The 24,500-nt window shown below is 41.2% G+C and overlaps 1 protein-coding gene across 10 annotated transcripts in view; it reads right to left on the reverse strand.

Moving 5' to 3' along the window:
- The window catches only part of si:dkey-96f10.1 (6-phosphofructo-2-kinase/fructose-2,6-bisphosphatase), a 265,841-nt gene that overhangs the window by 212,485 nt on the left and 28,856 nt on the right, over positions 1 to 24,500 (reverse strand). For all 10 annotated transcript variants that reach the window (XR_010892805.1, XR_010892806.1, XM_067370438.1 and 7 more), the window contains exons 5-8: positions 15,217 to 15,291; positions 15,040 to 15,096; positions 14,646 to 14,767; positions 14,339 to 14,546 (exon numbers count right to left, since the gene is read on the reverse strand). Coding sequence is in view for 8 of the 10 variants with exons in the window: in XM_067370438.1 (XP_067226539.1) it covers positions 14,339 to 14,546; positions 14,646 to 14,767; positions 15,040 to 15,096; positions 15,217 to 15,291 (462 nt within the window). In the remaining 2 variants the exon portion in view is untranslated. The remainder of the gene's footprint in view (positions 1 to 14,338; positions 14,547 to 14,645; positions 14,768 to 15,039; positions 15,097 to 15,216; positions 15,292 to 24,500) is intronic.

A 24,500-nucleotide genomic window follows, 5' to 3' on the forward strand; every position in this document is an offset into this window, starting at 1 on the left:
AATGATGTGACAGGATACCTATGAGCTTATGTTTGGGAGAAAGCCCAGGCTGCCAGTTGACTTAGCCTTTGGTCTGCCAGTGAATGGACCTACCAAGTCCCACTCTCAGTATGTTAGGGACCTGAAAGAATGTTTGAAAGAAAGCTACGAGATTGCCATGAAGAATGCTGCAAAGGTGGCTGATCGTAACAAGGAAAAGTTTGACAAACGTGTGGTGGTTTCTACACTTGAGGAAGGAGATCGAGTCCTTGTGCGCAATGTTAAACTTAGAGGGAAGCACAAGCTCGCAGACAAATGGGAGCCAGATGTCTATGTAGTTATTCGGAAGGTTGCTGGCATTCCAGTGTATGTAGTCCAGCCAGAGGGAAAGAATGTTCCTATCCGCACTTTGCATCGTGACTTGTTGTTACCGTGTGGATTTCTGCACATAGATGAATCTGAAGAGTCACCTAAACAGGGTCTGAATCGTAGACCTAGAACAAGAGCCCACATGGATGCTGAGAAAGCAAAAGAATCAGAATCAGTCAAAGAATGTTCAGATTATGAAGATGATCCTGAGTTTTCTTATATGACTGGAAGAGGATTTGAGATTGACACCAAAATTCTCTCAGGATTAGAATCCAGACCATCAACGAGAACTGAAAGGACTGTAACCAACCTACCTGATCAAGTGCCTGCGGAAGAACCTCCTACAGAACCTGGGGAATACTTACCTGAAAACTCACCTGAAGGAAACTCCTTACCTGTATCAGATCCGGCTGGAACCACTGTGTCTGATGATGAATCTGGAAGGGTAACAGAAACAGCGGAACAAAGGCAGAGAGAAGAACTTCAAGGGTCATCAAGTGAGTTCTCTGAGCAAGCACTGGAGAAAGTGTCCAGCACTAACCAGGAGGAAGGAATGATGATTCAGGATGAGCTGAACATGGAAGTGAATTCTCACCAGGATCAAAAGAAACAAGAGGGTCAAGTGGAAGAGAGCTTTGTTCCAAGACGCTCTCTAAGACCACGAGCACCTCCGAGACGACTTCAGTACTCGCAGTTAGGACATCCTCTTAGTCTAGTTATTCAGTCCTTGTTGACAAGCCTCAGTACTGCTTTTACTACCTCCTTGGATGACTCTGAATCTTTAACCAGAACCTCTAGTCCTGATCCTATTGTGACCAGTCAGCCCCGTACATGCAGAGGGACCTGCATATATTCTGGAGGGGAGGGTGTAACCCAGGTCACTAAATAGAAAAAAAAAAAAAAAAAAATTTCTCTTCTTTCTCCCCCTTTAAGATTCTATTTTATTTTTAATATGTAGGAAATGAATATCATAAACTTTACCCAAAATATAATATCGAAAATAAGAGAAATTGATACAAAAAAAAATAATAATTTTATGTTTTTACGCAAATTTAAACTAGTCAGAGTAATATAAGATCGCTGATTGGGTGAGGTTAGTCCCGCCCCTTGAAATCGTTAGAGAGACGAAGATGAGTGAGGAAAAAGTCAAGCGAGTGCGTTTGCTCTACAGAGCTCACAATTAGAGATAAAAACCTGTTAATTTAATGTGAAACTTTTGAAATTGGATTGTATTGATCATAAGATTTGATTGTGGATCATTTCGAGTAGAAGAATAGGAGGAGTAGTGCGAAGAAAAGCGACGTGAATCAGCGTGTTTAATAGAACTTCATTTTTTTTTCTCTCCATTTCTGTATATGGATTATTTTCTCATTGGTGAGTAATATTTTCTTTATAATGTATGTTTGGGTTTTGAATGTGAGGACGTGTATCCGAGAAATGTATGTGTATATAGAAATGGTAATGTATTTGCTGTTCTATTGGATAACTATGTTAATGTAATGTGAAGTTATGAGAAAAAAAAAAGGTAAATGGGTAAAAAGTGTTTAATGTCGAGAAAACGATATTTGTGAAGTGTTCTCCGTGTATGAGGATATTAAAATTTATCCGACAGTTTTGGAATTGGAAAAAAAAAAAACAGTTGTGAACAGTTTCAGTTTGTCGAAATTGAGATGAGATATAATGACAGTGTAAATATTTGACAAAATGTGATTAATCATTTTTTTTTTTTTGCTTTGTGTTTGCAAGGCCGGGTTCCCCCGGTTTTTTTTTTGTGAATTTGAACTGAGACATTGAATTTGAACTGAGACATTGTCTTTGTTTATTTTTATTTATTCTTTTCATTGGATATTTCAATTGAACAAGACATGTTGTCTATAAGGTGTTAATTTTTTTTTTTTTCATTTTAAGAGTTAAGAAAAAAAAAAATCAAAATCTTATCTAATACTTACCTTTGAGTGGTTTTTCCCCTTCTTTATTTTTTTTTCCTCCAGAGTCGTACTTAGTCTTCTGTAATTGGTCCAAAATTAATTTAAATTGTCTTAAACCTGAGATTTTATAAGTGTGCGGATGAGGAAGTAGAACCAGTGATATTGGTTACACAATCATATATGTAATTGATTATAATTCATTGTAATTAATTCACAATATATGTTTAATTCCCCCTTGGGTCAATATATGCATCATAATTAATCATAAAGCTTTATGATTTATTATATTCATATATTTCACCCATAAATTGATTGAACCTGTACAATTTCGCTACAGATTTTTGGTGGAGAATGCATGCTATGAATGCATGCTAAAAACCACATAGACCAACTAGATGGAGGCTCAGGACAGACACAAGGACCCTGACAGAATAGAGACACAGAAGACAAACTTCGAAAGGCTCTGACAGCAGCTCAGCGACAAAAGAGCAGCTGGAAAAGGCAGCCAGAGAGGACTTGGAAGAACTCTTTCACAAAGAATCACTTTTAAAAATAGCAAATTCTGAACTCTTGGACAGAGACACCAGAATCAGGGCCTATGAACAACACCTGGATGTGTCCAGATCTGGGACTGAAGCTCTGATCCAGCAGCTGGACAACACCAAAGATGAACTTGACATGGCCCAAAGAGAACTGAGACACTTTTTACCTGCAGCAGAAAGAACCACAGCAGGAGAAAGGTCTCATTTGCCCACATAAAATCAGCAGAAGAACCTCCCCCAGCCAAGCACAGAGGTACAGAGGGGGGAGCCAAAGCCTTCTGTTTGACACCTTATCAGCCAATTTCCTGAAATCCTCTGCAGCTGCAGAAGGAGAAGGATTAATTCAGGCAGACCCAAATACCAGACCTACCACAGGGAGAAGCCATGGATAGAAACATCCTCTTCCTGCAGACACAGCAGGATCTCCAACAGCAGGCAGCACAAGGACGACTGGACACGTCTGCATCGGACCTGCAGGAGCTCCTAACGCTAGTAAGAGAGCTCCTTGAACAGTTCTTACCTGAGGAGTACTCGGAAGCACAAGCTTCTGACCACTCACACAACAACAGCTCAGAGGCCTGAGCTTGTCTACCGTCTACATCAACCGCCATGGAATGACACCACTCCAGGAGACACATACAACCAGAGCCCATCACAGCCTTCCAGCCTTTTGTGCCAATGGTGTGCTTGATCTTTCTGCACCTTCAACGTCGCTCGCTGTTGTCCATAAAAAGAACAACAATGATTGAAAGGGTAACGTCTGGACCAATCAGGCACACAATTATTCATTATATTTTAATGAATTACCCATAACTCACTCTATCAATGTTCTGTGAACCCATACCCCCCAAAAATGCAACTATCATCCCAAACGTAGCTAAACCACAGGCAGAACTAGCTGTCCTGTTACAGATACTTGGAACTTTTGCGATTCAGAGACAAGTGACTCTGACTTCATTCTTTCTGAGAAAGACAAATAAACCATTGTAGTAGTGTTAAAGTTCGTGTGTGGGAAGGAAGCGGTTGGGTACGGCGAACAACTGCTGACTGAGTTTTTATTGAGAACAAAGTTGTGCAAAGACTGTGCAATGCACAACAACAGCAACATAAATAATCCACAAGGGCTTCACTCCATGCAACGCGCTGTGCCTCAGTCAGCAGTTCCCCTTTCTCTCACACACTCCTGCTTCTCACGGCGTCTTATCCTGTCTCCGCGCCAATCACTACAACGAGACACAGGTGTTCGTGATTTGTATTCAACCCACTCACTTACAAAGCATCTCCCGCTATTCTCTCCGGTTGCAGACCTCGCTGAACCACGCCCCCCTCGCCACAACCACCTTAATCCTATGTATTCTCTACATAACCACTTGGGAAATGTACAAACATATCCAATTTTCCCATCTCATGACTTTCCTTTTATAGGCTTTATTCTATGTATTAATTCTCTCTTTTTAACTATTTTGGTATTAATGTTCCATAGTTACAAATGTATAGTTAACTGAAATCACATTGGTAGCATGTTTGGGATCTACGGACTCCAACTTTCGTTTCCTATTTGGTAATTTATGTTACATGTTACTAACTCTGTGACACATTAGTATTATAAGAATCTAGAAGGTTCTTTTCTCATTCATCCAATCCAGTGTCTTATGCTAATATCTTGCTACTGAACAAAACCTTGTAAAACTTCCCTCCGAGGGGGCCAACTCCTTATTGGCTCAGACACCTTAAGAGGGTGTGACATCTTCACCCCTTATATTCACTGATCACAAGATCAAACTCTCTCTTCCCTTTTTACTGAAAAATGCTGATGTTAAAATGATGCTGTAAGAAGCTAGAAGCTTCTACAGAACCCCAAGCCTTGTGCCAGGCTTCGGCCTAGAAACTTCCATTCACCAAAGATCCTCTGAATCCAACTGGTTCTCTTTCATCAAGACAATATCAGCAAAGATTCAACGGGAGCCTCCACAAATTGCATCATGACAGTTTTAATTCAACTTGGAGAGACATGCAAGTATCAAACTTAGTCTCATTATCTGATACATTGAGTATCCTTACCCCTTTTAAAGAAGGGCCCGCTAAAGTAAACTGATGGTTTGCTCAAGGCTGTTGATCTGCTGAATGTCCAACAATGCTGTAACTTCTTGCTTTTCTGTATACTGCTTCAGCTCTCTCTTTCCCTTGGTAAACTGTATGCATGTATGTGTGTGAATGTTAGAGTAGTTAAGTGTTAAGTCTAGTTAATAAAGTCTTGTTCATGTCACACGTAAAGTTGTCCGTGTTTTGCGCTCATATACTGGAGTCCCTATTCATGCAGATCCTGACTACATGCTCTTAGTAGTACTGTACAATAAGATTGTTGTTATTTCCCATAACCTGGAAATGAACATTTATTAGAATTAATAAACAATTAACACTGTGCATTCATTGGACAACAGGTTAATTGATTGTAATATTAATTTTATTACATTAAGTTAATTGTATTAACTTAATGTAATAATCCAAATATTTATAATTATTTATAACTAGTTATGATTTGTTACGGGTGTACTGGTGTGAAGAGATGAGGCAGATCTGGATTTCCACAATATGAACAATACTTTAATAAACAAAGGCAGGAGGCACCAAACATACAACCTAACATAACAAGATGGACAAGGAGTGAGTGCAATATAAAGGGAGTGCTGATCCAGTCCAGGTGCAGGTGATCCGTGATGATGGGGAGATGACGAGGGAAGTGAGTGTGTGGAGTGTGGAGAACAGGAGGATCTTGGGAAATGTAGTCCAGGGAAACAAGGGATCTGTGACATTACTAACCCCCCCCTCCCGGTAGGCGTGTCCTCGGGTGGGCGCCCTGGAGACCTCATGCCGGTGCAGGGAGAGGAGTGAACTGGAGTGGAGGTCTCCAGGGCGGGTCCGTGAGCCTTGGTGGGTTAGGGGCCGAGGGCAGCCATGGCGGGTCAAGAGCTCCGGGCGAAGCCTTAATGCCGTTGAGCCCAGGCGGCGCTGAAGGACTGGCGGGAGATGGCGGAAACAGCGGCTCCACCGACCGAGGCGCAGGCGGGGCTCCAGAAGGCCGCAGTAGAAGCCAGACGACACACGACAAAGGGAACACAGGAAGGAGTGTGGAGGCCAACTGAGACTGAGGGACGGAGGAGTGCAGTCCAGAGGCGAGGGCAGGCTGACGAGGGACCAAAGTGTGACCGGAAGCAGGTTGGAGACTGGTGAGACTAGTGGAAAGATGGGCCATGGTGGAGATGAGGGAGGTTGGAGCCAGGGTGAAGGTAATCGACCAGAGGACCGTGGTGGAGATCTGGACAAGGGGCTTGAGGTGGAGGTGAAGAGTGGACATAAATGGGAGGAGGTGGGAGAGGGAGGCAGGAAGGGAACACAATCTTGGGGCTGGAGAACAGCGGGGAAACACAAAGTTCATAGTCTGTAGCTGGATCGGGCTTGTGACAGGCTAGAGCGGCTGGCTCGGCGGCGGTGGCTGGAGCAGAGGGCTCGGCGGCGGCAGCTGGAGCTGAGGGATCGGAGAAGGTTGGGGAAACTTGCTCGGCGGAGAAACTTGCTTGCCGAAGACTGGAGAAACTTGCTCGGCTGAGACTGGAGATAATGGCTCGGCGGCTGAGACTGGAGATAATAGCTCGGTGGCTGAGACTGGAGATAATAGCTCGGCGGCTGGAGCAGAGGGCCAGTCCATCCCCTCATACAATTAAAATTCCTGTAAGGATGGGAGCGGGCTCGGCAGAGACTGGAGAGGGCTCAACGGAGACTGGAGAGGGCTCTGAGGAGAGAGGAGCAGGCTTGGTGGAGACAGGAGAGAGTTCAATGGAAACTGGAGATAGCTTGGGCTTTCTTCTCTTCCTCCGCCTTCTGGACCCAGCGGAGGAGTGTGGGTCCAGCATGGAACAGGCAGGGGATTCACTGGAGGGGTATGCGGAGGAAGACAGAGGCTGACTAACTGGCCTGGCCAACCGTGTTTCTGGAAGGACTGGACGAGACAAACACTGATCCTGAACCTCTTCAACAAGGAATTTGGAGTCCTTTAAATACAAAATTAAATTGATTTAAGGAAAAACGATAGTTAGGTTCATCAAAACAGATGGTGTTGTCATCCAGCCCGTCCAGAAACAGGGTGATCAACTGAGCATCGGGCCAGTTAGTCAAATAAGCTAGCTCAATGAACTTCTCCACATACCTCTCCAGTGAGCGTCCAAACTGCAGAAGCCCGATGAGTTTTTCTGCAGCCATCATCGTTGTGGGAGGCATGGGAGAAGTTGGAGCCTGGGAGACCGAGAATCCATCCATCTTGTGGAAATCCAGCCATTTTAAAGGTCCGTCTTTCTGTTACGGGTGAACTGGTGTGAAGAGATGAGGCAGATACGGATTTCCACAATACGAACAATACTTTAATAAAAAAAAAGGCAGGAGGCACCAAACATACAACCTAACATAACAATAAGATGGACGAGGAGTGAAAGGAGTGAGTGCAATATAAAGGGAGTGCTGATAATAGAGTCCAGGTGCAGGTGATCCGTGATGATGGGGAGATGACGAGGGAAGTGAGTGCAGGTGTGGAGAACAAGAGGATCTTGGGAAATGTAGTCCAGGGAAACAAGGGATGTGTGTGTAACGAATGGAGACTCAGGCAGGGATCCATATGCAGCATTTTATTAGAGTAGAGTGGTCATACAGGCAGGGTCAAAACAGGAACAAACGGGAACAGTAAGGAACAGGCAGAATCGTAGTCAGGGAACAGGCAGTAGATCGAGGCAGGCGGATATCATACACAGAACGGTATACCAGGCAAGGGTCAGGACAGGCAGCAACGGGTCAAGAAACAGGAACAGGCAACAACGGTAACAGAAAGGCAGACAAGATATAAACGCTCGGAATTGTACACTGGGGAAACAATACTTCGCGGTGAGGTGGTGTGAGTGGAAGTCCTTTATAGTCCCGGTAATGAGTTGCAGCTGGGTGTGGTGATTAGTGAGGAGTGTGTGCATGGCTGTATGTGGCGACAGGTGATTGGTGTGGAGTGAACATGTGATGGCAGGGAGGATTGTGGGAAGTGTAGTTTGTCAGGAGCAGACAGTGATCATGACAGTGTGACATGATTAATTATTTATATTTATTTTGAGCTAATTTGCTACATCGGGTTTGTTATTTTTGTGTAGTGTTGCATTGATAGTGGGTAGTAGTAATTATCTTGGGAGCACATACGTGGTGTTAAAAGCGTCGCTGGTCTGACCAGTTGCGTTTTTCACCCAGCGGGCTACAGTGCATAAACCTGTAAGCCCATGAAGACTAGGGTTGATTTAGGTAGAATATTGGATAGGTAGGTAGAGAGAAAGCTCTCGTTATTTGATTGCACTTTGTAGACTGAATTGTTTTCTGGTGATTTTCTCATGGCTGATTTTGAGTTTGAAGTTCGCCTTCTCATTAATTTTTGGATAGGTGTACTAAAGAGCAGTTATTAAGCTTTGCTGAACATTATGAAATTGTGATTAAAGATAAAAGGCTCAAAGAAAATGTTAAGGTAACTTTGAAAACTGAGTTGATTGAAAAAGGTTTGTTAGAAGCCAAGATGGAAGAATCTGTACCAGGTGCATCTAATTTACAATCTCTGTCTTTTGAACAGCAAAAAAAAACTGCTGCTTTTGCAGATGGAGCATGAGAAATTAAAACAGCGTGCTGAACAAGGTAAGATAGAATTAGAAAAGGCAAAATTGGATTTAGAGTTCCACAAGCTCAACCTTATGAAAGAAGTTAAGCTATCTAGTTCTGTTCAGGAGCAAATTATTTCTTTTTCAATCGTTTCAAATCTAAAACTTGATCCTGATACTTTCTTTACTCTATTTGAACGCATGGCAGAATTAAGGGACTGGTCAGACAATAATCGTGTCGCACTGTTACAGTGTGTGTTAACTGGGAAAGCACAAGTAGCTTTTTCTTCAAAAAGTTAAATCTGCAGTTTTAAAAACATATGGGTGTGTGCAGAATGTGGGTCGACTGCAGAAAAAAGAGATGCAAATGCACTTAGAATTTGTGCGTGATCTGAAAAAGCACTTTAATCGTTGGTGTACAGCAGTAGACATTAACATATTGGAGGATTTGATTCACTTGATAGTGTTGGAAAAATTTAAAAATTCAGTCCCGAGTCGTATAGCTACGTATCAGTGAGCATTGGAAAGCAGATTGTTCTGTTCTTAAAAATAAGTCTAAACATTCTGCACAGAGTTCACGTTAAGCCTGCTGCTTTTGCGGCCTCGGCCCTATCTGTAGGGAGTGAAACTGTTGAAAAGCAAAAAATTGGTGTTGATTTCTCTTCTTACTCGCCTTTTATTACAGAAGGTCGTGTATCTCTGGTTGTAGAGAAAGAGGAAGTCCCTGTTAAAATCTTGCGAGATACTGGCGCAATGGATTCATTCATTCTAGAATCAGTTTTACCTTTTTCCTCGCAATCTCATACTGGTGAGAATGTTTTAATTCGGGGAATATGTCTGAATACTTTGTATGTGCCTCTTCATAAGGTAAGACTTCAGTCCGATTTGATTCAAGGTGAGGTTTTAGTGGGAGTACGACCAGCTTTGCCAGTTGAGGGGTCCATATTATTTTGGGAAACGGACTGGTAGGTGAACGTGTGTGGGCTGATAGCTCAGTGTTTCCTATTTGCCTGATCTGTCTGGATTAATTCTTCCAGAGTGCTGTTCTTTCAGCAGAAGAGTGTAATGTTGCCCGTGGATATTTTGTTCACAAAAGAATGTTGTTGAGGAAGTGGATTCCTCACAAGGATTTGAGAACTAGAGAACTAGCAAAAGTAAATCTTGAGAAACATCAGAAAAACATGAAGCAATTGTATGATCGTACGGTTGAGCGTCGAGTTTTTGAACCATGCGATCAAGTTTTGGTGTTAAGGCCTATGGTATCTTCTCCTTTTGAAGCTAACTTTGATGGCCAATGTGTTGTACAGCCTAAACTGACTGATGAAAATTATGACGTTGCAATGCCATTGCGGAAAAAGTCAGTTAAACGGTGCCATGTACAGTAAATGTTTTAAAACCTTATTATGAAAATGAGGCTAACCCTAGGGAAAATGTGACGTCTTTGCATCCGGCACTTCCAGCCGTTTCTATCGGTGTGGGTAATGTGAGTTTAGTGGGGGAGGAAGAGGAGACCATTTCACCTGATGATTGAGTGTTCCGTGGTCGACTGAATAATTCAGAGTCATTGCAGAACTTAGTTTACTCTCTGTCATTTATCTCCTGTAAAATGCCAGGAGTTATGTGACTTGTTGCGTAGCTTTCCTGAATTATTTGGTGACATGCCGTCTAGTACTGATTGGGTAGAACATGACATTGATGTGGGGGGCGCAAAACCTGTTAAACACCGTTACGAAACCCCTTCCAGTGCCCAGCGCAAGCTCTAGCCACTTATCTGACAGATGACAGCAAAGCTGGCTCTGCTAAGGGAAAGACACGGGCTCACCATAGGGAGTTTGACCGTGGACAAATACACATATGGGACCGCTCACGTAGAGGGATCACGACATATGGAACCCAGCCAACATCAACGGCAGAGACGGATGTGGGCCAGGTATCAGACACTCCGCAATGTCCGAGCCGAAGGGGGAGGCGGAGGAATTCGACAGGGTTTGCCAAGCAGGGAACGCGACTGGAGTAAAAGGATGCACATATCTAGCCCAGGGGGCAGGAGTGGCATTGCAAGCCGACACTTAGAGTGCGTTCAATGCGTCTACTGGCAGGTGGAAGCGAGTACACGGGAAGATACCGGCTCTACACATAGGCTATAGAATCTAGCGAACGTGTTAGGTGTCGCCCAGCCCGCAGCTCTACAGATATCTGTCAGCGAGGTGCCGTGAGCCAGCTCCCAGGAAGAGGCCACTCCTCTGGTGGAGTGGGCTCTCAACCCAAGCGGGCAAGGCACGCCCTGGGATTCGTATGCCAGGGCGATGACATCCACTATCCAGTGGGCCATCCTCTGCTTGGAGACAGCCTGTCCCTTCTGCTGGCCTCCGTAACAGACAAAGAGCTGATCTGAGGTCCTGAAGCTTTGCGTTCTGTCTACGTACACATCCAGAGTGCGGATGGGACAGAGCAAAGCTAGGGCTGGGTCTGCCTCCTCCGAACAATAAGATGGACGAGGAGTGCCTCCTGCCTCCTCCGTTGACCGAAAATGCATGCAGATCCCCTACCCTCTTGAGCGAAGCCAATGCAACCAGGAGGATGGTCTTAAGGGACAATGCTTTTAACTCGATTGATTGCAAAGGTTCGAAGGGATGACCACTGAGAGATGGAAGAGATCCCAAGAGGGTATGGAGGAAGGGCGAGGAGGATTTAATCTCCACACCCCCCTCAACCTGACGATCAGATCGTGTTTCCCCAAGGACGATCATTACCCTCTACGTGTCGGTAGCACTGCCACCCCACCACAGAGGGTAGTGAAAGAGAAAAAAAAATTAATGCAGATTAAGGCCCTTTTGGTGTTCCATATTTGACACAAAAAAAGGCTTCCAAACTGCTAAGTTTTTAATGCACATCCGGGCTAAAGACGGGGCGGGGCAAGGCGAGCATGCGTCGCACGACGCCCCCAGGGGCCCGGGAAGCACGGTTGTTAAGTCTGAATCTGATTCAGCATGAGCACATCACAACCGTGGAACGCTCAGCCTCATCTTCATGTCCAGAGCCCAACAACCCTCTCTCCAATGTAGCAGTCGACATCTGATCCTCTGCTGGAGCGCTGACTAAGACGCTAGGTCCCCCACGAGAAGAACCAGCAATCCACTCAGAATCTACCAGCCATGTGGGACAGTGAATGTGGCCGTCTAACTGGACGACACACAGCGCACTGAGTGCCGACGTGGCCATGTTGTTATTAAACATGAACCACCCACGAACACAGTCAAAATATGTTTGCGATGCACTAGAGGAGTCCTTCTGCCTGGACATTCGACATGTCCGGGGTTCAGAAAATGTGGTAGCTGATGCGCTGTCACGCGCTCCAGACGCTGTATAATCTTCTGGATTTAACTTGTGGTTAAATCCAAAGAGCTGTCTTTGGTCCTGAATCCGGTATCACTTACAGTTTGACTGTTTTTGTGTTTTGATGTTTCGTTACAGGGAACTTTGTGGGAGTCCCTGTCTTATGGGGAGGGGTGTGATGACCTCTGCTGTTTCCACAAATTAGCAGTCTATTGGATACACCTGTGACAAGTGCTTCAGGCGCTCCTTTAACACTCTGAGGTCTAAAAACGCGTCGGCGCGTTTTGCAGTTTTTTTTTTCACATTGCAGCAAAACAGACTTCAAATACTCCGTCATTTTTTGTCATAGAGACATAAGTAATATATCAATTGAAACTATAGAATGTCTTCTTTTATTTATATACACTCAAAGTAAAAACAAAATGTTGTGCTTTTTGTAAAATAAAGAAAACTAACATGATGCGTGATCTCTCCTCTCCCTCTGAACGAAATCCAATCTGATAATTCTCAGAAAATGAACTGTAACTTAGTGAATACTAATCACAGAAAAATTAAACTTATGTCTAAAAAAACGTTAAGATGTCAGGTTTTAAATCATGTAAGTCAAATCGAAAACAAACCTTCTGTGTTTATGTAATCTGTATGAAAAGAGAGCCAATTCAGAAGACTGTGATTCAGCTCATTATCCACTAATGCGGCCACGCCCACGGAGCCAGCGCTATTCGGACGCAAATCCAGTTTTTGTTTCTTTAGCGCCCTCCTGCTGCTGTATGAATTGGAAACTCCATTCATGGAATAGCCTCTTCTTCTTTTAGATGAATTTGTGGGCTAAAAATGCACAGAGCGCCCTCCGACTTCAAGGATGAATTGAAAAGACCAGCGCTCATAGTAATGACAGTGAATATTAAATAAAAATAACTCCTCTGTATAGAAAATTGACATAAGCATATGAGAATCCAATATTTCTCCAAATGTGCATGCTTTTAAACTAAAAGCCTATATTCAGACTCTTTGCATCACAGAAATACATTATATTTTAAAGTATAATATAAAACCATTACTTTATATTGTAATAATATTTTTCTGTATGTTTCATATATCATAATGAGCTTGAGACATCACAGAAGGTTTTTTTTCACAGCCTACCTGACTGAAATGCCTCATTAATATGCAAGTCATTTCAGCTCATTACTATCCAATTCTTTTGTCTTCTCAGGTGAGAATGGCCCATTTTCAGTGGTGATTCACGCCTCCTCGCATACTGTGTTTCTTGGCAAAAAGTGTCTTACAAAAACTAAATGAATATATTGTTTTATATGAAGGAGTAGGAAGCATAATTTTTACATAATTCTGAAGCAAAAATTCTAGTCTACAACCTCCAATACCCAAAAGTCTTGTGAACACAGATTTACTATACTTTTTTTGGCCTTATTTCAGTGAAAATTTTTTTTGTTTTTTGTTTTTTCAATAACCACGCATAAATGTTATTCCTTCAAAAACACAAACATGTACATACATGTTCCTCACATATTATTGTAGCCTAGTTTGTGCTGAATAGAGTGTAATGACACTTTTCCATTAATATGTTTATGAAGATCTGAAAAAAGCACAAATGTCAGAGCATGTCAAAACTTCTCCAGGCCCCAAATCAGCCTCAGACTCCAGAGGGTTAAAAAGAGATCTCCAGTTGAGCCAAGGAGGAACTTTGGGGACTTTAGCCTTTGCTTGGTTTTGGACTTTATGTTTTGTTTTTGTTTTTGTTTTGTTTTAAATTTCCAACCATGCACTCTGCCTTACACACTGACGTTACTGATGGATACAGAAACACTAACTGTTTTCATTCTATTATTTAATGTTACCTTAATTTAGTAGTAAATAAATATCTTCTTGAGCTTAAAGTTTGTTTTGTGTGTGTCCCTTGTCTTTGTTGCTTCCCTTGAGCCAGGGTTCGTAACACTAGTATAAGTAGATGAACAGGGACATAGAGTTAGTTTTCGGATGCAGCCCATTAATTCGCACATGTAAGTAAATGCAGTATTTTACCAAAATGCTAAAGTACTGTGCAATGGGCACAAAGGCTTACATACAATGTCCTTCAAGAAAAAAAAATTAATCTGAATTTACCCTACTCTACTAATGATGTTACTTCTAAATCTAGTAATAATAATATGTTTAATTTATATAGCGCCTTTCCAAGCTCAAGGACACTTCACAATCAATTAATCAGTTAAGTGGACAGTAGACATTTGCCCAGTCCGGGGATAGAAATGAATGCAGTTGCATATCATGGTACAATTACATACATAAAACAGAGATACATAACATAGTATAAGTAACAACAGAAAAAGGATTGTGACAAACAAAGAACAGTAGTATTGATCTAGTAAATATCTCCTTATCACAGAATGTTGGTTTAGTTATAATAAATAGTTATATTAATTAATTTAAACATCATAGCCAACCATCAAGAGCCTGAAAATCCTTCTCAACACTGTTTCAGATTTATGCTAACCTTCATTCCTTGTGATGAGAGACCGGAATCCCCTCCGATACGCCCCAAAAGGTTGAGTTCACTCTCTCCATGACGACAGAGGTAGATAGTGCGAGGTGTGACATGGATGTTCATCAGGTAGTAGACGATCCTGCTCTGAATATGATCCTGAACCTGATTCACCAGGTACCTGCTGCCCACGTTAAAGATCTTAATGTATGAGAGGTTCCTGTGGACACACAGAGACAGGACAGTAATGATGAGGACATCCACTACAATGTCAAACAACAGATATTTGTCAGATTCATTCTGGGTGACAATGTTTCACCTGTCTTTGTCATCATCTAAAGGAACATATGTTAGCTTATAGCAGTCTATTCTCTTGAGGAAGTCAGTCACAGCCTCCTCTTTATCACAGTTAATGTAATCAGGACTGCTCAGCTTCACTTGCTGCAGATGCAGACAGAAAACAAAACAAAAGTCTTTTACAGGATGTAGAGTATAAATATTTGTAAAGAATTGCTTACTAAACAAACATATATTCCAGCACAGACAACAGAACAAAAACATAAAATAAATGACCAGGTAATATTTTAATAATTATACAGCTCAGGAAAAAGTAACTCACACACACACAGATACATTAATACACATAAATATTAATCCTTAAACGAGAAACAAATATATATATTTTGAACACATCATGAAATACTCTTAATTACCTTGATGTTTTCGGCAATGATTTCTGGGTCATCACAAAGGGACTCAACAAAAAAGACCTACAAGAAAGACAACCCTACTTTAGAAGTCATAATGTAGAAATATTTTCTAATTCGTTTCTAGAGAGGAAGTATTCTTTTTGATGAATATTAACTCATCGATTCACCAGCTTCACTCACTTTATAGCCGTTCTCTTTAGCAAAGGTGAGAATCACCTCTCTACGTTCTCTTGTTGTGTTGGTTGCATCAAACACCTGTAAGAAATGACAAACTGCCTCAAACCAGTTTCCACTCCAAGTGGTTGAACTTTCTCATTTCCCAAACTGGCTTAATTATCATAGAGAAGAAGTCATAGCACCATTTGAGTGAATCACATCCTAAGCAAATGGTCATCAATTGTAGAAAGAGCAACTTCATTTATAGGTGTAGTAACTGCATAAAAGTTTTATGATGAGTTTAGGATGTACAGGGTTCATTCTGACTCTGATGAACCTAAGGTGCTTCAGGTACTTTGCCATTGCTACACTGCAATAAACTTCTTCATTGAGAATCTTCAATGTCCTAATCAATCACCTGAACGTCTCAGTTTATGTATGGAACGAAACTCCTGGAGTTGACACTATGGGAGCATACATGCAATGTTCCCTCTAATTTTTTTTTTCTCGCTGAGCAAAACTTTTCTCTGTTGAGCGCACATTTTGGCCACCTGAGCAAAAACATTTACTTTATATCAGACCTGTACAATGAATGTAAACACACACACACAAAAATGGTTTTATCATGCAACTGTAACATTTAACTTTAATGTGCCGTTTCTATTTTATTTGACCCTTGATGTAACTTAGTGATTTATTAAATAATATGTTTGAAACAAGCAGTTCAGTCACTAAATTAAGCATATTTTAGGTTACTTGAGATTTTTTCACATTGCTGTATTAACTGTACCAGTTTACCAAGAAATTCTATTAAAAAATTTCTGTCCTCCTGCAGGACAGTTCAATTCTATTATATAATAATATAATAGAGCAGTTACAATGATGGTTTGGAACAACCATTATGTGTTTTTGTACAGTCAATTATTAGGAACAAACAGTATTAAACAATCAAAATTACATGTTTAATGCTTATGAATTTCCCAGATTTTATATACCAGGAGGTTAAGATTTTTCGTGTCAAGGAGCCCTAAACAATCCCCTTGTGAGATAAATTTTTTTGTTAGTGTAGGCCTATAGTAGGCTGTGTTATGTATCCTGATTGACTTTGTGACGATGCATGTGCAAAACAGATTTAACTAATCATAGAGTTAACCATTTCAGACAGTACAAGACAGCCTCTGTCTCGTTCACTTCACGTCTGTGGGCGTTACGCACAGCTCAGTGTGGCCCACGCACGGCGCCAGGATTCCAGTTTTGGATGGACCAGACCAATTGTGGGTGGGCCTTAAATTAAAAATGTTAAATTAAAAAAAAAAAAAAAAAAACATTATCCAATCACTGCTTAACCTAATAAAAACATATTGACTAATATAGCCTACTGTTATATTATCTGTGCGTATACATAATATAGATTTTAATAGCTTGATGCTCTTTAAATATTTTGTTGCATTGTTAAAAGTTTCGGTGCATAGGACAGACCTATCCGCGATCGCTCTCCATGGTTCTGACCAAAGAAGAGCGCTTTGGAATCTCCATTACGCATGAACGCATCATACCTGGGCTGTGTTTCCCGATAACATTGTCTCTAAGCGCGCTACGAAGATTCTTAAGGTATAACTTAATTAAAGTTATACTACCACTAAAGATATATCATTGCTAGGCGTCTTCAGGGCTATCATCCATTGCGAGGCATAGGCGCTGAAAGGCAGAGGCGCTGGCGCCCTCCTAGCAATGGCGCCTTTTTTGGTAAAACATGATTTTGACGACTTCATTTAGTTTTGTTTTATAGAAAACTCTTTTTAAAAGATATTCGTTTTGTATAAATTGTATCTTAATTTTGATCAATGTTTTATCAATCAATTGCCCATATTTAATAAATAAGAAAGAAATATATAGCAGACAATGTAATAGTGTAATTGACAGAATTACTAAAAAATATTTTGCTACCTAAAAGTTAAAGATTTTTTGTGTCACGCATGCATGCATGTCTATTTCCCTCATATTGTGGAATTACAAATTTAAGAATCTGTTTAAAATCTGCAGATCCTACATCCTGACCATTTGGCAGGACAAGCTCAAGATACAGCAGTGCTTTTGTCTCTATGATAATGTAAAGGTATAGGTGATACTGCCAGACTGATTGGATTAGCACCTATGCATTTGAATGACACAGTTATGCTGATTAGATCATGGCTAGGAAATGTAAGCAATGATCTGATTCCTGTACTGCATTTGCATCCTTTGTTTAGATTGTCCACACCTCTACTCTATGTATCCCTCCCCCTTGAATGTATATGAACTACCAAGTCACTGCTTTAGTTTAGATTTTGGATGACCACAGCGACGCACAGCGTGTTTCTCAATAAAGAGTAACTTCTGCTTCAAGAGATCCCAAAGTCTCCTGGTCTATGCTTCTGAGATTTCCAACAGTTTTGGTGCCGTGACCCGGATAGAGCTTCTCACCTCAATCCAGATTGGAACTTCAAGCACAACAGAGATCTGATCCAAAAGAAGATCCAGGCTGAATTTTCCTGTACACCCAAGGGTTGGTGAGTGATACTCTATCCAAAAGAACCATTAAGACCAGTTGTTATCCTCTGCGCCGTCAGAGAAGAGTTAACAGACAGCTGTAGGGTTTGGTTAACTAAGTTATCTTCTAAAAATGTTCTTTTAGAGATGAAGTTTATCCTCTGTTTAGGCAGGGAAGTTTAGCATCACATGCTAATAATTAGGTATCCTCTGTTCAGGCAGGGAAGAATTAGTGTAAAGTGCTAATAATTTGTGTTGTCCTCTGTTTTATCAGGGAAGGTGGTGTGTTAACAGAATAGCCATCCTCTACTTTGCTAGAGAAGAAGGTTCATCCTCTGTTAATTCAGGGAAGGTTACAGTTGTTACAGTGTGTTAGCAAGTTGGTTCTACTCTGCTCACCAGAGAAGGTTGAATACATTACAATGTGTATTAACTAGGTTAACCTCTGCTCTGTCAGGGAAGTGTTGAAGTGTATTGTTGTACCAGAAAGACATTACACAATGTTGAGAAAGAACGCTAGACTTATTCCAACAACTGAGAAAGGTGGACTAGCTACTCCTTTATGGACAGATAGTGAGTTCAAATCAGTGTTAGGAAAGCACATGGACTCAATAGTGACTGAGTCAGTCAGATTTGATTTGACAAAGAAATTTGGGATTCATCCAGAAAAAGTTTGGTCCATTGAAGAATGCAAAAAGGTACTTGGTGCTTGTATTCGGAAGAAAAATATGAAGGGCATTATCTGCTGCCACAGAGAATTTACTCTATCCATTGCACAAGAACAAATCCAACATATTGCTAAGTTAGAAGAGCAGAACAAACAGTTGCACACTAGAGTGTCTCGTCTCACTCAGAAGTTGGGCCTTAACAAAGCCTCAACCAAATGTGACTCAAAAGACCAACAGTCAGATGAAAGCTATCCTGACTTACAGTCTTTCTGTAGACTAGAGGGCAATAGCAATACTGGATTCATGGATAAAGATGTAAAAGCAGTTGAAGTGTGTGGAGTGAGACAAAGGGCTCAGAGTAGGGCAAAAGGGGTTGACACAGTTCCATCTGTAACCCCCATACTGCAGTTACAAGCAGTCAGTACCTCTATAGGTCCTGAAGACATAGAAAGAATTGCTGAGAATTTGCCATCAGTGCATAGAAATTTTTCTGAGTTTAGGACAGAGTTGTCCAGAAAAATGAAGCTCTATGATATGTCCCTAGCTGAAGTCACACAGCTAATGTCACAAATCCTGAAAGAGTCAGAATTCAATGATTTTGAAAGTGCTGTAAATAATTCTGAGTTTCAGCATTCCAGCAAAGGCGAATTGAGAGAAGGAGTTCTGAGAGTGTTACAGAACCTTGTTGGACCAAAGGTAGACTGGTCAAAGATCACTAGTTGTGTACAGAAGGATGAAACTGTAAGTGAGTACACTGAAAGATTTTGTCAGTCAGCGGCAGCATACAGTGGAATAGTTGACACTCCAGAGAAGGTGTTAGAGGATAATGGACCACTGGTCCGCATGTGGTTTGATGGGCTTTCATCAGAATACAGAAATGCATTGCCTTTCTTAGACCTCACATGGTCCAATGGAACCCTGCAAAACAACTTGGATAGGTTAGCTATTTGGGAAAGAGACTCAGATGTCAAGACAAGAGTAAAGATTGCAGCAGCATCCTTTAAGGTCAACACAGAGAATCGACAGAAACGTAAATCTCCTAAGAGAGAAGGCAGATGTCATTACTGTGGTAAACCTGGACATTGGATGAAAGAGTGTAGGAAAAACAAAAAGACATTAAAAGAAATGAACAGCTTTACTCAGCTCCTACTCAGTCTACTTGCTACACTGAAACTGCCCCTCCCCTCTTCTCCAAACTCTTGGAGCAGCAGCTTGCTGAAATGCTAACCATTTGGGCTGTGAGTGCTTAATTTCCCCAGTCATTTACAAGAAAGCTTAAAGACTCATTCTGAACAAAAGAAAGTTGACTATCACTTCCACCATTTGGGGACACAGGTTAAGTACACTCACAGCCTTAAATGTTATGCTACAGCACACTCCATTCACTTTTCCATCCTCAATGGGTTATGATGTCTGCTATGACTGATGTTTCAATGGAAGATGGAGATGTAGCACCTTAAATTTGGAAACTAACTACAGGGAGAGAATAGGACACACAGACCAGTGAGGAGCCCAGGGAAGAACCGAAGTGCATAAGGCCTCGGGGGCTAAACCCTGTGGTGAAGACTTCCTCATAGGTTTCCCCCTCTCTCAGTTTATCCCCACCTTACTGGTCTATAGGTGTCAAATTGATTAAGACTAGGTTAAGAAAAAGAAGAACAAAACCACTATACGATCACTAGAAGTTTATGTTGATCAGAGTTAGACAGAAAAACTATAGGATCATCAGAGGTGTAACGTACTAAAGTCTATGCATGAATACTGCTGGTCTGCTTTTTCTTTGTTTTCTTGTGTGCAGGTATGTGTATATGCCATGACGTCTCAAGCAGCACCTGGTGTAAAGCATCACCTCAGATAACCATGAACAACCTTCATGATGACGGAGTCATCTGAGCAACTCGGAGTTGCACAACGACAAAGAATCATCTTGGGACAAACATGGAAATGGACTCTACAGGGAACAGACTCCACAGCTATTCAGGCACCATGGACTTTTAGGACTTCCACGCTTATGCTACATGGTTTTTCTGTGTCATCATGTAGTTAATACAACATGTTACCACCCTGCGTTGTATATGTGTCAACAGTATACTCAAGTTAAAGAACAACACTTATGTAAATGTTGGACACGACACAGAATAAGATGTATGTGCCTGTAACTGTTACAAGTTGCATGACTGGAAGATGGAACTTATGTTAACAAACATATGTTATAGAAGGGATTTAAGAAGGTTTAAATTTGTATTATGTGAGAGTTATTAGAACTCTCAAAGGGGGAACTGTGTTAATTCAAATTTAAGAATCTGTTTAAAATCTGCAGATCCTACATCCTGACCATTTGGCAGGACAAGCTCAAGATACAGCAGTGCTTTTGTCTCTATGATAATGTAAAGGTATAGGTGATACTGCCAGACTGATTGGATTAGCACCTATGCATTTGAATGACACAGTTATGCTGATTAGATCATGGCTAGGAAATGTAAGCAATGATCTGATTCCTGTACTGCATTTGCATCCTTTGTTTAGATTGTCCACACCTCTACTCTATGTATCCCTCCCCCTTGAATGTATATGAACTACCAAGTCACTGCTTTAGTTTAGATTTTGGATGACCACAGCGACGCACAGCGTGTTTCTCAATAAAGAGTAACTTCTGCTTCAAGAGATCCCAAAGTCTCCTGGTCTATGCTTCTGAGATTTCCAACAATATTAAATATAAAACCATGTGGACTGATATTTTTCCAATGTCTGGAGGACTCCTTTATTACAGTTTTTCTCAGTCGCTTTGGTGCATTTCTCACATCACTATTTACATATGTACAACAGTTAGTTCAACCTCCACAACATTTAGTCATTTGTGCACATCATAGTAGCAGTTTCTCATTCCTTCGAACAAATTGCAAATGCTTTTGGACATGCATCAATTGCTTTCATACAACTCTCTGCTGTTTTATAACATTATCATTTGCTTATGTCATGTCAGTCAAAATTAATTATACTTGTGAATGCTGAATAGTCATTCCATATAAAACTAACAGTCCTCATTTCATTGCTTGAGTCATTACATACAAAAATGTTGAACTAGTTGTCAAAATCTGTCAAGCAAATTTTACAAATTTGTTTAAATATTTTTTTCCTGAAAATGTCTCCTAAATTAAACAGTTACTCTCAAGTGAATCTCAACTTTCACTGATGAGAAGGGGTGTGTGAAGCATTAGTTGCAACCAATGATAAGCCACTTCTCTACAACCACTGTCAGAGGTGAATCCCATAAACCCCCACTTTACAAGCATATACGAACCAAGCAGGACATATGTGTACCATTTCTACAATACTGTGACACAGAAATGGAAGGTCAGCCTCGTGGAAGAGGGGTAAGGGTGCGGGGAAGAAGGGGACAAAACAGGGGAAGAGGAAGAAGAGGCCAAGTACATAGGCAGATCCCTGATGAAATCACAATTGTGGATCATGTTGTCAATCACGGCCTCACAATGGCTGAGGCTGGTCGAAGGGTGCAGCCAAATGTTGGGAGAACCACTGTAAATTCAATTATTCAAACATTTCGTCGGGAGAACAGGTGTGTATAAATGGACAGTAATTCAGCACTAAACAATCTGCACTGCACTACTGTCATTGTGTCATACATGAAGCTTGCAGTGGGACAAGAACTTGTCACTGTACATTTTACATTTAGACGTACAGCTTTACTGCATCACACATTTAGTGTATTGTAGTGTACAGTAGTGTTACAGTAATGATTGGCCATATGTACGGCAATATTGTTTACAGCTGTGCACAGCTCTACCCAAAGGGAGTTTATGTTTGTTGCAAATAAGGGTGCATTTTTTCTTTTGCACAATGCTGTGAACAGATTAGAATTGCAAAGACCATATGCAGTAAAAATGTGAAACATACATATTCAGTGTCTTGTACTCAGTTACCTCACTAAATACAGTAACTGTATTTTTCAAATGGCTGTGCAAATAGTATATAGTGCTGTCTTGAGCATTTTCAGGTAGTGTCACCAAGATCAGACTTTTTTGCATTGGAAAACATTGACAGAGTAAACTGTCATAATGAAAACATGACAAAGCCATTTGCCTATCTTGTTCATAAACAATGGTGTCAGGACTTTTCATCTTGATGACACTGACACTTTCATTGACACGAATACTTGCTTTTGAGGAATGACCTATCCATTTTGAGCAAGTGACACGCTTTTGCAGGTTATCAACTAGGTTTTGCAGTTTGTACTAATTGTTTTGAGAACTGCATTAACTGTTGTGCAAATGTGAATAGTGATGTGAGAAATGCACCAAAGCGACTGAGAAAAACTGTAACGGAGTATATAAACATACGTTTCAATATATTGGTATTAAATGCATTTTCTGTGAATTTATATTTCAAGTTTTTACTGCAAATGTCGAAATGATTTATTTAATAATTTTTAACGATCGCGTTAGTTGAGCTGTATGCGCGATATAATTTTATGACAAAATTTTGAAATGAAGGCTTAAATCAAACACATTTTAATTCAGATTCTGTATATATATATTTATATATGTGGCGACCAGGGCGGGCGAGAGCCGTGAGGGAATGGCGCGAGGCCGGTGACGCAAGTGATAACGAGCATCACCTGGGAGGCGCACCGACCTTGAGTCTCTCACGGAGGAGCTCCGGGGCTGCGTTCCAGTTCGGTTTTTAAATGCCCTTCCCTCGCTAACTTCCCTCGGTCTCGTTGACTCGGATGTACGTCATTGCTTACGTTGCACGAGTGCCCACTTCTGGCGGAACCTTGCAATGGGATGAACTGGAACGTCCTAAGCAGTGCCCAAGGAAGTCGACCGGAAGTTGAAGTCGGCCGCGTGCCGCCATCTTGTAGCAGAACTTCACTTTCGTTAGCATCCCATTGACTCCCATTCATTTTGGCGTCACTTTGACAGCAAATAACTTTACATCTGAGGCGTTTAAAGACTCCATTTGTCCATTATTTATTTCTAAAGATACACGACAATGTATAAAGGGCTCCATTACCACTCGCGTCATAACCACTCGACTCTCTGTCGCACAGTAGAGAAATTACCGTACAGACAGGAAGAGAAGCTCGCAGGCAATAGTATGCTTTAACTTGATATGGCGTACTGCCGTTACATTTTAAAATACTATACAAAATAATTAATCAGAATACTCCTGCTCACTCACGCCAAAGAACTCCTCGCTCAAGCTCGCCGTCTCTGCAAGATTAACGATGGCAGTTTGCACGCACAGCTACTAGAAGATTTACATCTGTCAGACAGGTTGCTGACGTCATCAAGCTTAGTTTGAGTCTGCGCGTCAGAAACGGAAGTGCTAAAAATCGCTAAAAATGGGCTTCACTTGTCTCAATTGAGTTCCAATGGGGTCGCTGTGTCCATTTATTTTACTGTCTATGGTCCTAAGCCTTTGATCACTTGGAATCCGCAATGGAGCTGATTTTTTATTTTTTTCCCCTTACAAATTTGTTTAATACAGCATCCAGTGTTTTAAATGTTTAAAAAAAAAAATTAATTTATCATAGAATTGTTTGTGGTAAGGTTAATTAAACGCGATATGCTGTGACATCATAATCCTGTTGCATTGTGGGTTATGGAGCTGCCTGTAGTGTACATGTGAAGTAGACTCGCTCCCTCGGTTAAAATCGAGGGAGCGAGGGTCTGTCCATGTAAACTTCCCTCGTCCACTTCACGAAGTGGAACGCACTTCAAAATGGCAGCAGGGATTCCCCCGAGGGGAAGTGTTTAGGGAAGTTCGCGAGTGCGTGTCTTAAAGGGATAGTTCACCCAAAAATGAAAATTTGATGTTTATCTGCTTACCCCCAGGGCATCCAAGATGTATATGACTTTTCTTCAGTCGAACGCAAATTATGATTTTTAACTGCAACCGCTGCCGTCTGTCAGTCAAATAATAGCAGTGATTGGGAACTTGAACAATAAGAGTCGAAAAAACTTCCATAGACAAATCCAAATTAAACCCTGCGGCTCGTGACGGCACACTGATGTCCTAAGACACGAAACGATCGGTTTGTGCGAGAAACCGAACAGTATTTATATAATTTTTTATCTCTAATACACC

This window comes from Chanodichthys erythropterus, chromosome 20 (genome assembly GCF_024489055.1).
Source record: "Chanodichthys erythropterus isolate Z2021 chromosome 20, ASM2448905v1, whole genome shotgun sequence".
NCBI lineage: Eukaryota > Metazoa > Chordata > Actinopteri > Cypriniformes > Xenocyprididae > Chanodichthys > Chanodichthys erythropterus.